The sequence below is a fragment of the Ursus maritimus genome, unplaced genomic scaffold (assembly GCF_017311325.1).
Source record: "Ursus maritimus isolate PB19 unplaced genomic scaffold, ASM1731132v1 scaffold_2, whole genome shotgun sequence".
NCBI lineage: Eukaryota > Metazoa > Chordata > Mammalia > Carnivora > Ursidae > Ursus > Ursus maritimus.
In genome coordinates, this window is record NW_024424452.1 from 35915210 (window position 1) to 35929081 (window position 13872).

The 13872-nt window shown below is 55.4% G+C and overlaps 1 protein-coding gene across 1 annotated transcript in view; it reads left to right on the plus strand.

Annotated features, from left to right (window-relative positions):
• The window catches only part of LOC103668810 (CREB binding protein), a 122111-nt gene that overhangs the window by 105536 nt on the left and 2703 nt on the right, over nucleotides 1-13872 (plus strand). The window contains exons 22-30 of the mRNA XM_040635409.1: nucleotides 251-328; nucleotides 642-709; nucleotides 4654-4804; nucleotides 5308-5454; nucleotides 6082-6195; nucleotides 7303-7468; nucleotides 7711-7878; nucleotides 10561-10722; nucleotides 10956-11237. Coding sequence (XP_040491343.1) covers nucleotides 251-328; nucleotides 642-709; nucleotides 4654-4804; nucleotides 5308-5454; nucleotides 6082-6195; nucleotides 7303-7468; nucleotides 7711-7878; nucleotides 10561-10722; nucleotides 10956-11237 — 1336 coding nt within the window. The remainder of the gene's footprint in view (nucleotides 1-250; nucleotides 329-641; nucleotides 710-4653; nucleotides 4805-5307; nucleotides 5455-6081; nucleotides 6196-7302; nucleotides 7469-7710; nucleotides 7879-10560; nucleotides 10723-10955; nucleotides 11238-13872) is intronic.

The following is a 13872-nucleotide window of genomic DNA, read 5'->3' on the forward strand; positions in this document are numbered from 1 at the left end:
CTTTCTCGTAGGAAGTATCATACCGCTGTGACTTGATCTTGGAGTTGTGAGTTGGAGCCCCACGTTGGGCGTCGAGCTTCCTTTAGAAGAAAAAATAAAGCACAATGTGGCTGGATCAATCAGCAGAAGCATTAACACCACAGATACAGGAAGTGATCCAGAGGACGAGGTGTGAACACGGCACACGCTACACAGGCAGCCCCCACGCGTGTTTCCGTGTGCGTCAGAGCGCACTCTCTTTGTCTTCCAGTTTTGTCGATTGCAAGGAGTGTGGCCGGAAGATGCATCAGATTTGTGTTCTACACTATGACATCATTTGGCCTTCAGGGTGAGTCGTTTCCTGGTGAATTCCTGTGATCTTGGAGGAGGGAAAGCATCTCTGCCCGGCTGGAGGGAGGGGCGTGCTGCCGGGCATCCACCGCTGCTGTCAGCAAGAGCTCCAGAGGGAAGCCGGGTGGCAGCCGGTTCTCAGTTTATTTACATCCTAAGTATTTGCCTGCTTTAGGGATTGTAGACTCAAAGCAGGCGGCCTCTTCACTTGAGAACAGTGATGCCAACGAAACGCGTGCGAGCCGCGTGTCACTGGTTTGGCAGCCTAGACTCTCTTATACACTCTGATCATACCCATTCTTTTTTTGCAGCTTTGTGTGCGACAACTGTTTGAAGAAAACTGGCAGAACTCGGAAAGAAAACAAGTTCAGTGCTAAGAGTAAGTTGTGGAAGGGCTTCTGTCTCCCCATCTGCGTGTGAGGGGCTTGTCCCCCTTCCCAGTCTTCCTGCAGGTCCTCTCCGCATGCAGCCGTGGGGCTTACTTGTGTGAGGCTCTGTAGTGTGAGTTTACCTTCCACACTTCATACTTGTCTGGTCTTACCCCTCCATGGAATCACCGGGTGTGATCTTTACGTGAAAACTAGCTTTATGGTCAGTCCATGTTTTAAATGAAAGTTTAGAAAGCTCAGATATATCATAAAACTTTGTAAATTCTGAGAGAGAAAATTTGTCAGCGGATCCTTTTAAATAGCTCAGAAATAAGACCCCCCTCCCCCAACATACACATCCCCCCACACCGACTCTGACATCCTGTCGTGACCAGCATGCTCAGCCCTGGGCACCTGTGGGGCGGGGACTGGCCCATCGGCTGCCACGGCCCCTGGCCTGCTGGAGTCGGCCACCGCCAGCCAGGGCTGGCAGAGCCCAGTCTGCACGAGGACTTGTGAGGGTTGCTGCTGCATTTAGGGCAGCTGCTGGTGTCTCTCCACATAGAGAGCAGCCTGTTGCTACTCCAAGGAACTCTTCCTGGGTAGTCTTGACTCTTTCAGAGATAGCGTTCTTTTCAAAAGTGTACAGTATGATCGTTGTCGGCTTGGTTCTCGAGGGCTAGGGGCCACTTGCACAGCATGACGTCCCTGAGCTGTCCTTTGCTGAGTTCACAGCGACCCCGAGTAAGAACGCCACCTGCAGTGGGGCCTTTACAGGTCGCTTGTGCAGCGCTGCCTGCAGCTGTCGCCTGCCATCTGAGGAGCAGAGAGTGGGAGCGAGATGGGATGGAGAGAGAGATCCCACACCAGGGGGAGGAAAAGGGGGGGGCAGGCAAGGAGGAAGTCATTGCTAATTCAGGGACAGACTGTCATTACCAAAATCCACAGTTATCCTATAACGTAAGCTCATACTTAAAAAATCTTTTGAAATACTGATAAACTCACAAATTATTGTAATATTTCTCTTCAGATCAGGGTTTCTCAACTGAGCCACCATTGACATTCAGGGCCAGATAATTCTTTATTTTGGGGCTGTCCTACGCTTTCTAGGATTTTAAGAGCATCTCTGGCTGCTACCCACTAAACGCCAGTGACACGACCGCCACTCCCATGAGTGGTGACCTTCAGAAATGTCTCGGACATTACCAGATGTTCCCCTGGCGGGCACAGTTTCTCCCAATGAGAACCCCTGCTTTAGAGGGTCCATTTGGAGTGAGATCACTAAACCAGTCAACAAGCTAGAAATACTTTCCTGGGCCAGAGCCTCATCCCCAGAACACAATTGCCAGGAGATCCAGGCCTGGGTCAGAGAGTAGTTGCAGCTGGCAGTGGATGGGGGCAGAAGAGCCCAAAAGTGTGCCTGCGACATGAGCCTTAGGGTGAAGATGTACAACACTCACTGACAGAAGAGAACTTTGGATGTCTGGCCACCCAGCGTCATTTGGTGTGGACGTGTGGGCACAGCCTTCGAGAGAGTCTAAGCCGCAAAGGATGGGCTGCCTCATTCGCATTTGTACCAGCCCCGTGTGGCTGACGAGTCACTGAAGGACGGTCAGCAACGGACCGTTCCCCTCCACCCACCACCCCTCCGTACCTGACACCCTGCACTGCACCCAGCCCAGCCAGGTGGAGGGAGAAGGGGAACCACTGGAGAAGCTTCCGAGTCAGAGTCCCTGTGTTGGGTTGTGAGAAGCCTCCCTGGAGATGGGACAGCCCTGATGTCGGAAAGCAGAAGGCCGAAGGATTTGATCACGTAAAGGGGCAGAAAAGTCCCCGTCACATGCTCTGGGTGGAAGTGCACATGGAAAGCCTGGGGAGAGGGGGACTACGATCTAGAGTGTTCGTTTTCAGACTCCGCGATTGCACTTGTACTCGCATGTCCCGCGAAATTGTTTGCATGCATGCAGGAAGGGTGTGTAAGGACGGCCCCCGCTGCATGAGGAGGAGCCACGGGGACATGAGAGCGAGCAGCTGGCCACTCTCTGGAAAACTGGAAAGCGTGGCAGAACGAGGCAGAGCTGTGTGTGTCGGACACAAGGGGTGTGATGCTCCCTGAAGTCATTCTGCTGGGGACGGCTCCTCTGCCACAGGAGCAACTGCACCTCCCGTGTTTGCATCTCTGAGCAGCTGCTCTTCTAGGGGCCACAGGGGCCCCTCTCCAGCCCTCAGCACCTTCACAGCGCTCAGTTTGGTCCCCATAACAAGATTGTCATATAAGGTCTCATTTAAAGATTTTTTGTTGTTGTTGTTAGTAACAATTCAGGTCATTTGAAGAAAAAAGTAAAAACCTAATTTTAAAGATTTATTCTTCCATTTGCTATTTGAAAATCAGTGGGTAGGGTCCAATGTTGACAAGGGAAGGGAAGCTCCTTCTTAGCAGGGTCCTGCCTGACAGGATCAGAAACTGCCTCATGAGGGAAGCCAGACTTGCTCAGCGGTGACATGGGAGGGCCTGCAGGGGTGAGAACGTGAGGGTCTGCACCAGGGGCTGCTGCGGGTTGGATGGGACGGCCCATGGGACCCTCTGCACCTGGTTCTGTGTTTCTTGGGCCGGCTCTCACGGCCACAGCGCTCAGCAGAGCTTGCAGGGCTACGTGGAAGGCGTGCCTTTCCAGGTGTGAAATGCATCATAAATCACTTTTCCCCTCCGCTTTATAGCTTTTCAAGTTTTTATTTTTCTGTGGGGGTTTTTATTTCGTCTTCATGTAGTGTTTTCTTTCTAAATCACTTGTATGCAGGTATAACTTACACCAAAAAAAACTCCACCATTTGTATGTTAATTGCAGAAAAATGGAATTTAGAAAGTCAGTCTAAATTTTCCAGGTACTTCTTGGCCTCAGTAAGGAATCTTAGGAAATCCCAAATAGCTTTTTAAAAATATTTCTCATCCATGTAGTAAATATTTAAAAATCAGTAAGTATAAAGAAGAAAATATCTTTCAAATCCCATATCTGTAAATAATCACTGTTAACCTTCTGCAGCTTTTCCTTCTAGTCTTTCCCCCTTATGCAGAGTTTTTATGTTGTGACCAGTGTTTTATCTGGAAAAGACCTGTCATGGTGGCCACACCTGGGGCATCCCTAGGAGAGGGAAGGTGTGGAGGGGGTTCAGGACTGAACTGGGTTCTGATGGTGTGTGAGCTCCTGCCTGGGATGGGATCCCAAGGCTGCATGCCAGACTCCTCTGAACTGGCCAGGAAGGGGAGAGCAGCCCTGCCCTCCAGGGAAAGCGGAGTTCCTCCAGCGTGGATTCTGGCTGCGGGCACAGCTGTGACACTGAGCAGCCACGTGGGGGCGCCCGGGGCCAGATCGTGTCCTCATCAGGGCCAGGGCATGGGAGGCAGTTGGCCCCTGTGTCTGCTCCCTCCACTTTACCCCACAGCCCTCAGTCTGCCTTCGTGGCTCTTCTGCCCTTGCAGCTAAAAAAAAAGATGGAAATATGTGGGCATTTAAATGACAGCAGTCGTCGAGCGTGTGGAGTACCTGAGATTCCAGAGTCCACCTTTCCCTTAAATGCTCACCTTGTAGGACAGGCTAGGTCCCTTCTGGATTTGGAAGGCATTAATCCTTAGAAAATCAGACTGCATTAGGGGCACCTGGGTGGCTCAGTCAGTTAAGCGGCTGCCTTCAGCTCAGGTCATGGTCTCAGGGTCTTGGGATCCAGCCCCACATTGGGCTCCCTGCTCAGCGGGGAGTCTGCTTCCCCCCTCTCCCTGCCTCTCCCCCTGCTTGTGTGTGCGCGCGCACACACGCTCTCTCTCTCTGTCTCAAATAAATAAAATCTTTAAGATGAAAAAAATTAGACTGCAGTATAAGACAGGCAGGCTCTGTGGCCTCAGCCACCTTCTCCATAGCCCATCCGAAGCCCCCTCACCTGCTTGTTCTGGACTTTCCAGGACTACAGACCACACGATTGGGCAACCACTTGGAAGACCGAGTCAACAAGTTTTTGCGGCGACAGAATCATCCTGAAGCCGGGGAGGTCTTTGTCCGTGTGGTGGCCAGCTCAGACAAGACTGTGGAAGTCAAGCCTGGGATGAAGTCACGGTTTGTGTGCACACGTGCTGTTTTGTAAAGCGCTGTTTGAGGGGTCCCGTACCTGGTTAACCAAAGCCCCACTCCCTGGCAAGATTTTAAAGAGTTTGTATAATTCAGGGCGCCCCGCTAGCTCAGTTAGTATCACATGCGCCTCTTGATCTTGGGCTTGTGAGTTTGAGCCCTGCATTGGGTGTAGAGAGTACTGAAAAAATAACCTTAGAGTTTGTAGAATTTAAAGGTGTTTTCAGCATGTAAGGTATAGTCAGCCCTTCTGTCAGTATTCCATATTCATCAGGGGAGGTAAAATTCCTGGCTGAGCGAGACTGTGTCACAAAGAATAGGGTCACAGCTCCGAGCTGCCCAAGGCCGAGCTGGTGGGCAGAGCAGGCAGCAGAGGTGAGCAGGCCTTCAGTTCCTCTACACTGCGCGGGTTTAGAACAGCAGGTCTCATGTATAAAGCACCTTGTGAAACAGTGACGCGTGCAAACCTTAGGCTCTGACTTTTATTTCAGGTTCGTGGATTCTGGGGAAATGTCTGAATCTTTCCCATATCGAACCAAAGCACTCTTTGCTTTTGAGGAAATTGATGGAGTGGATGTGTGCTTCTTTGGGATGCATGTGCAGGAGTACGGCTCTGACTGCCCCCCTCCAAACACAAGGTAGTCCTCCACCTCCTCTTGGGTACACGTCAGTGGGCCCGCGGTGTCACAGCAGACCGAGACCCCCAAGTGTCTTGGAGAACTTGTGTGCTCCATACCTGGGTTTAAATCAAATAAGCCATGCCTAACCAACCAAACTAGTTAGTTGAGTTTTCCATTAAGCCAGTGAGAAATGAAGGGTTTTGATGACTGTTCAAAGCGTGTTTTGCGTAGTGAGTACTCATGGGTTCTAGTCCTGGTCTTGCTGTTGTCCTGTCTTACCTGGGGCAGGTAAACCTACAGAGAGGGGTGGGGATCCCTCCATGGGCCCACGCATGGTAAGAACAAAGTACCTCGGCCAGGGGTTACTTCATGTTCAGTCAGGAATGAGGGTGAGAGGGAACTGGGAGATGCCCCGGCCTTCCCGTGGCTCTCCGTGGTGGGCGATCCACTGCTCTTGGTCCGGCGATGGGACCATTTATTCCTGGACGGTGGCAGTTAGTGATGCGAGTTTTCTTACATCTTGTCTGTGGCCGCCAATGTAAATGCTACGAAAACAGAATTTATTTCTTGAGCTTTTTCTGGATGTTGGTATTTGGTTTCAAGGTTAGGAGATACCAATTCATCTCTTCCTACCTGCCCCCCCAGGCGTGTGTACATATCTTACCTGGACAGTATTCATTTCTTCCGGCCCCGATGCCTCCGGACAGCTGTTTACCATGAGATCCTTATTGGATATTTAGAATACGTGAAGAAATTGGGGTGAGTTTAATTCAGATTATTCAGAACTAATAAAAATCCTATTTTTAATTTTCAGTGTGTGTTTTATGTAATAACCAGAGTATTTTTTAAAGTCGTATGTGTTTTTATTTTAACGTCCTCAGATCAGTTCAGAGGTCTCCCAAGCCCCTCCTCCCAGACGCTCCCTTGGGCCATGCAGATCTGGGCTCCCCAGCACCACACACATGCTTGCCCTGCCTCCTGTGCTCTTCTCACTCTTTTTCCTATTTTAGTCTTTCTTTTTTTTTTTAAACTTTAAAAGGAGTATTTTGTGTATCATTAAAATCTGCCTGTGTCCACATACACTTCAGTGACTTTTAGTGACTTCACCAAGCAGTGTGGCCACGGCTGTAAATCCATTTCCAAGCGTTGTGCTCCACCCAGTAGTGGGACCCCCACACCCCTTTGTTGTTAATCCCTATTCCACCCCTGCCCCCAGCGGCCACTGACCTACTTTCTCTGTATATAAGTTGGCCTTTTTTGGACGTGTCATATGAATGGTATCCTACAGGATGCTGGTCTTTTGTATCTGCTTTTTTCTGTGTTTCAACATTCTAGATCCGTCTCATCCCTTTCCAAATTTGAGAAAGTTAGAGGTATTTGACTGACATGTCTCTAACAGAGTGACAGATTTATTTTGACTTTGACCCCTTAGAGAGAGATACCCAGCTGCCTCTCCATTGCACAGGAAGTGGTAGTTAGGAAATGAGGCACATCCCTGGGCATAAGCTGTTCCACGCGCCTCAGAGCCACATCTCCCAGGCTCTGTCCCGTACTGACAGGACTCTTGGAGCCTTGACCCCTGCCTGCATGCACACCCTGAGAGGGAGCCTCTGCGGGCTGGTTTCCAGGTGTGCTCTTGCATGCAGAGGTTCGGCCTCGCCCACCCACGCACCCCTTCCCTGCACACTGGTTTGGGACTGCTCTAAGCCTGTTAGATTTTGCTGTAAGCATCGTGGTAATTTCTTTGTTTCCTTTTTTCTAGTTTTTTCTGTCCTTGCTTTGGTGCGTGCTCCTCAGCTGTTACTCCTTAGAGGCAGGGAGGCTTTCAGTCAGCCCTGTGGTCTGAATTGTGTCTGTGTCCTGCAGGTATGTAACAGGACACATCTGGGCCTGCCCCCCAAGTGAAGGAGACGACTATATCTTCCATTGCCACCCCCCTGATCAGAAAATCCCCAAACCAAAGCGCCTCCAGGAGTGGTACAAGAAGATGCTGGACAAGGCGTTTGCGGAGCGGATCATTCACGACTACAAGGTACCCGGGGCTGGAGCAGGGCGTGGCGGCTCGTGTGTGTCAGAGCTGGACTCACCTATGAGGAGCAGAAGAGCGTAGAGGAAAGACAGAGAAGCACCTCACGTGCAGTCCGTCGAGATTTGTAGTCGGCAGCCTGAGAGCAGGCACGGTGCCCTGTCCTCACCCGGCAGTGTGGCCCCTGCGGCCCTGCCTGGAGCGCCACTCACTTCCCTCTTCTCCGCTGTGCTTCCTTCACTCTCCAGGACATTTTCAAACAAGCAACTGAGGACAGGCTCACCAGCGCCAAGGAGCTGCCCTATTTTGAGGGTGACTTCTGGCCTAATGTGCTGGAGGAGAGCATTAAGGAGCTGGAGCAAGAAGAAGAGGAGAGGAAGAAGGAGGAGAGCACTGCGGCCAGCGAGACCACAGAGGTAAGGAGACGCAGCAGGCCCAGCCACACGCCGAGGGGAGTGGACGCTTGTTGTCGGGGCCCCAGGCCATGGCCTTTGTCGGTGGTGCTGTTTTCACACGTGCCCTCCCCTTGTCACCAGCTACCGCAGGTCAGGGCTGGAGACACGTCACCTGGGCGAAGGCAGACGGGAGCTGCTGGCTCTGGCATCTTGAGCAGGGCTGGCGGTGTGGAGGTGTGGAAAGACGAGAGAGAAGGGCCTCCTGCCAGGCAGCACAGAGCAGATAGACAGAGCTGGGTGCTCGTGGTCAGTAGCCAGGCCGCTAACTACAGACCTTCCCTGAGAAGGAGACCCCTTGGTCATCAGGCCTCTTTCTTTCACTTTGTCATGAGCCAGCCCACCCCACCAGACAGCCCTGCGTCTGGTATTGCCTTCGGGCACTCACCCTGCTTACCAGGTCCCACCTTGCTTGGGCTCTGTGCTCCGCAGTGCAGTGGTGAGCTGCTTCTGTAGGGACTCCATCCCTACCCTCACGGGGTGCGTGTTCTAGTAGGGAAAACAGGTGCGTTCTGAGGCAGCCGTAGGAGCTATAAGGAAAGGGGGCACCGAGATCGGACCAGCGAGGCCTGTCTGAGGAGGTGGCAGAGGCTGACCTGCTGAGAAGGAACCCACACCGTCCCAGCGGGAGCTGCTGGCAGAAGGAGGAGATGGTGTGAGGGCTCGAGTTGGGTGCAAGCGTGTGTGTGTTCGGGATGTCCAAGGAGGAGAAGATGGGGGTTTCCGTTCGGTTCATAGCTGTAGAAGGAGTGGGGAGTGTATGATGTGTTTTGAGAGTAGCAGCCCCACAACTTGGGGCGGATCACTGTGGTGTGTAAGGGATATCCTGGATCAGGGCTGCCTTCTGGGTCTGGGCCCTGAGCAGCTGAGTCAGTGCTGCTGCCTCTACCCAAAGGAGGAGGCTGGGAAGCACATTTGGGAAAGAAGTCCTACAAGAACTGGCTGCAGAGACGCCTGTTAATACCCAAGAGGGGCTGTGCAAGACGGACCTCAGAAATCGGGGTCTGCTGCGTGGGTCCTTTTGCTGGGGCCTCCCTGGAGGCAGAATCTGTCATCTGACCACAGATAACCGTACTCCCCAACGTCAAGGGATTTAGGGCTTGAGGATCTGCTCCACTGGGGTCTTTGGGAGGCTACCGGAGATTCTGTTTGGGTGGGCCAAATTTGAGTGGAAACCAGGGAGTTCTGGCAGGAGAGAGTGCAGAGCTGAGCTATGAGCCCAGGTCCCTCTCCATGATGGCCACTGCCTGCACCTTCCTTGAATGGGAGGTGGCCTGAGTCACAACACAGATCTGGGGCTCTGGGGCAGGGGGTCAAGGCAGAGAGGAAAGGGGGAAAGGGTCTGTGCCCAGATGGTGGAGCGGCCTCTGAGGCAGAACGCAGGCCCTGGCTGGGTGTCCTGTCCGAGGAGGACCTGCCTATCTCTGGCCTGGCAGTGGTGCCGTACCAGCCTCTGCGGTGTCAGGGACTTGCCCGTTGTGGAGAGAGACCCTGGTCTCCTGTGTCCAGTCCACAGACGCAGCAGGCAGGTCCCACCCTGCGGACACCCCAGGACCCTGTGGCAGGTGGTGGCTTCAGTTGAGGATGGCCCTTGGGCCGGATGGCTGCTTCGCCATTGGGGGAAGTGGGGAAGGGACAGGCTGCAGCGTCACGTGTGTGACCCCAGCTCCGTGAGGAGAACCACCCGCAGGAGCCACGTGTACGTACAACTCCAAGAAGAAAAACCAGAACACTGCTGCTCTGGGCGGCCAAAAAAACTTTTTTTTCTTATTTGGCTATATTCTCTGAACTTTGTGCAGTGAATCTATTTCTTTTACAACTGTTTTAAAGTCAGCTTAATTTTTAGAACAGTTTAAAGGCTTCCCAAAAACTTGAGCGGATGTGTGGAGCTCCTTGTACCGCGCGGTCTCCCCCGCTGCCATCTTGCACTCACGCAGCACCAACGCGCGGCTCTTCACCAGAGCCCTCTTCTGCCCCGGGCCCAGGACAGGAGCTGTCAGCGCCCCTCGGCACCAAGGGTGTCTCTGTCTCTCCTTCTCTTTCATCTTGTCGAGAACAAAGTTCTTTGGACCAGACATGGTGAATGTTTCCACCCTGAGGCCTAAATGACGAAGGGCCTGAGCTCTTCCAGAGCAAGAGCACTTTAACTGAGCGGCTGGAGTGCTCACGGTAGGGGTTTTAGGCCCACGTGAGCCTCGGGGGAGGATGCAGGGTCAGGGAGTTGTTTCCCCCTCGGGCAGCCCTGCCTGGGGTGTGGATGGGCCCTTCTGGAGCCCCTGCTTCCACCCATACAGCACGTTCTCTTGGCCCCTTTCCCCCATCTCGTGCACAGTGGATGTTGGAACCGTGTGCACTGAGCATGTGGCACGTGGTGTGAAGGGAGCAGTATGGCACAAGGAAAGATGGCTTAGACTCCCTACGCTGTGAGAGTCCATCCGGGGTGTATTCTCCCCCGAGAGGTGACCTGCCATGTGGCCAGCGTGGCTCCAGTGTCACCACTGCACCCCTGGCCCTGCTCCTGTCCTCCTCGCTCTGTCTCCGCCAGGCCTTCCAGAGCCCCCACGGCTGGGAGCTCGGTACCCCAGCCCAGTATCAGGTACAGAGCGGGGGGCCGGGCTTGTGCAACAGTTTCACATGTTGTTTCAGGGCAGCCAGGGTGACAGCAAGAATGCCAAGAAGAAAAACAACAAGAAAACCAACAAGAATAAAAGCAGCATCAGTCGAGCCAACAAGAAGAAGCCCAGCATGCCCAACGTGTCCAACGACTTGTCCCAGAAGCTCTATGCCACCATGGAGAAGCACAAAGAGGTAGAGACACGTGGGGGGGGGGGTTGGCGGGCTCTCGGGGCTGCGGGCCGGGGCCCTTCCTGGTCTGTGGGATAAAGGAGAAGAGGCTGCTGAGAAGCCACAACCCCGGCCCAGAGGAGGGGAAGGTGCTGCTGGCACTCCATCCAGGGCCCACGGGCCGCATGGAGAGGACTGGCCCCTAGACGGCAGAGCTGCTGCAGCTCCATGGGGGCTAACGCCATCTTCCCCGGCAGGTCTTCTTTGTGATCCACCTGCATGCTGGGCCTGTCATCAACACACTGCCCCCCATCGTTGACCCTGACCCCCTGCTCAGCTGTGACCTCATGGACGGGCGTGACGCCTTCCTCACCCTCGCCAGAGATAAGCACTGGGAGTTCTCCTCCTTGCGCCGGTCCAAGTGGTCCACACTGTGCATGCTGGTGGAGCTGCACACCCAGGGCCAGGACCGCTTCGTCTACACCTGCAACGAGTGCAAGCACCACGTGGAGACGCGCTGGCACTGCACCGTGTGCGAGGTAGGCCCGCACCTCCCTCCCTCCCTCCCTGCGGGGAGCGTCTGCGCCATCATTCAGGTCCCCGGTCAGTCCCCAGCCCTCCTGCCATCGGTGCATCAGCATTTCAGATTGAACCGTGAGATAGTTGGCATTCTCCAGGGGGACCAAATGACCAAATGAAAAAGGCTCATCTAGCTCCTGGTCCTCTCCAGGAGTTACTGGTCATGAGGTTGGTGTTTCCGAGTTCACAAAGAAGAGAATCCGTGCTCTGTGCCAGCTCCAGACTCAACAGCAGACGTTCAGGGCAGGAAGGAAGGAAGGAGCCTTTCTCCCTTCACGGAGCATGTATGGTCCCGACCCAGCTGAGCATAGCAGAGGGCCATCGTCATGTGTCTGGGCTACACTTGGCCCCCAGCAGGAGGGGCTGGTCTTCCAGGGAGATGGAGTGGGCAGGCTTCTGAGGGGGAGGCAGTGTTTGTGCTGACTTTTTCAGGAAGACATGATCAGAGAGCACTTCTATTTTATTCCTTGTTTTTCACTAACACTAGCCGTGTGTCAGGAACATCTGCGGGCCTTCTGGTCCAGGGTAGGAGCAGGAAGGAGGCGCTGGCTGTGCTTTGGCCCCGCCAGGATTCTGACTGGTTTCCCTATTTGTGCATCCAGTTCTAGCCTTGCTGAGCAGCCGAGAATGCTCTGTCCTGCTGGACCCCGTGGTTGCACACACTGGCTCCCTCTGCGGAGGTCTTGGCCCCTGTGTGAAGGGGTGTGGGCTGTCCCTTGCCCAGATGGGTCCCCCCTCACAGGGGGTGAAGCAGGCTGTTGTGGACCCTCCATCTCCCCTGCAGATAGTCACAGACTCCATCCCCCCACCCAGTCCTCACCTTGCCCGCGTTAGTGTTCGGAACGGTCCCCAGAGTCACATGCCCGTAGTAGCAGCTCTGTGATCTTGGGCAGGGGGGCAGATGGAGCCTCTATAATGCCTTTGTCTTCATTTCCCATTTTTTCCAGCTGCCTTTTGTCCTCTATCACTTCCCACTGTTGGGATCCTCATGTCCTTTTGGAAAAAGAGTAGGTCCCAGTCATAGGGTTTTCTCCTCCAGACCTGGCACTTGGTAGTCTCTATCTGCAGATACAAGCAACTTTTAAGAAACCCATGAGCGCGCATTTTGTCGCTGGGGTTTGAGCCCGGGGCCTGTCTTCTGGTGAAGGCCTCTGAGTCCCCCGGGGCCTCTGGGCCACCTGTAGAGCCCAGGGGACACACCAGGGCACCCGGCAGCAGCCCCAGAGAGTGGGGGCCAGTTTCTAGAAGCCCAGGTGGGTGGCACTCGGCAGAGCTTGGGAGGAGCCATTAGGCTTCCCGGGCCAGGTATGGGAGCTGGGCACGGTGGGTCTGGGTGCCCTTCCCCAGGGGCAGAGGAAGGAAGGAAATGGGACCAGATGTCAGCCAACACGCTCAAGAGCCTGTGAGACCGTAGGGCAGGGAGGGGTGGGGTGGGGTGAGGCTCCCGGGGTGCACACGTGTAGTGTCGGGCAGCCGCTGCCGGGGCGTCTGGTCACACGGGGCCTCGTGCTAACAGCGGCGCATGCCCTGTGCTTGTCCGCAGGACTACGACCTTTGCATCAACTGCTACAACACGAAGAGCCACGCCCACAAGATGGTGAAGTGGGGGCTGGGCCTGGACGACGAGGGCAGCAGCCAGGGCGAGCCGCAGTCCAAGAGCCCCCAGGAGTCGCGGCGCCTGAGCATCCAGCGCTGCATCCAGTCCCTGGTGCACGCCTGCCAGTGCCGCAACGCCAACTGCTCGCTGCCGTCCTGCCAGAAGATGAAGCGGGTGGTGCAGCACACCAAGGGCTGCAAGCGCAAGACCAATGGGGGCTGCCCAGTGTGCAAGCAGCTCATCGCCCTCTGCTGCTACCATGCCAAACACTGCCAAGAAAACAAATGCCCGGTGCCCTTCTGCCTCAACATCAAACACAAGCTCCGCCAGCAGCAGATCCAGCACCGCCTGCAGCAAGCCCAGCTCATGCGCCGGCGGATGGCCACCATGAACACCCGCAATGTGCCTCAGCAGAGCCTGCCTTCCCCTACCTCAGCTCCGCCCGGGACCCCCACGCAGCAGCCTAGCACGCCCCAGACGCCGCAGCCCCCGGCCCAGCCCCAGCCCTCGCCCGTGAGCATGTCACCAGCTGGCTTCCCCAATGTGGCCCGGACTCAGCCCCCCACCACGGTGTCCACCGGGAAGCCCACCAACCAGGTGCCGGCCCCGCCGCCCCCCGCCCAGCCCCCGCCGGCAGCGGTGGAAGCGGCCCGGCAGATCGAGCGGGAGGCCCAGCAGCAGCAGCACCTGTACCGCGTGAACATCAACAATGGCATGCCCCCGGGGCGCACGGGCATGGTGACCCCGGTGAGCCAGATGGCCCCCGTGGGCCTGAACGTGCCCCGTCCCAACCAGGTCAGCGGGCCCGTCATGCCCAACCTGCCACCCGGGCAGTGGCAGCAGGCGCCTCTCCCCCAGCAGCAGCCGATGCCGGGCATGCCCCGGCCCGTGCTGTCCATGCAGGCCCAGCCGGCCGTGGCCGGGCCGCGGATGTCCGGCGTGCAGCCGCCCCGGAGCATCTCGCCTGGTGCCCTGCAGGACCTGCTGCGGACCCTGAA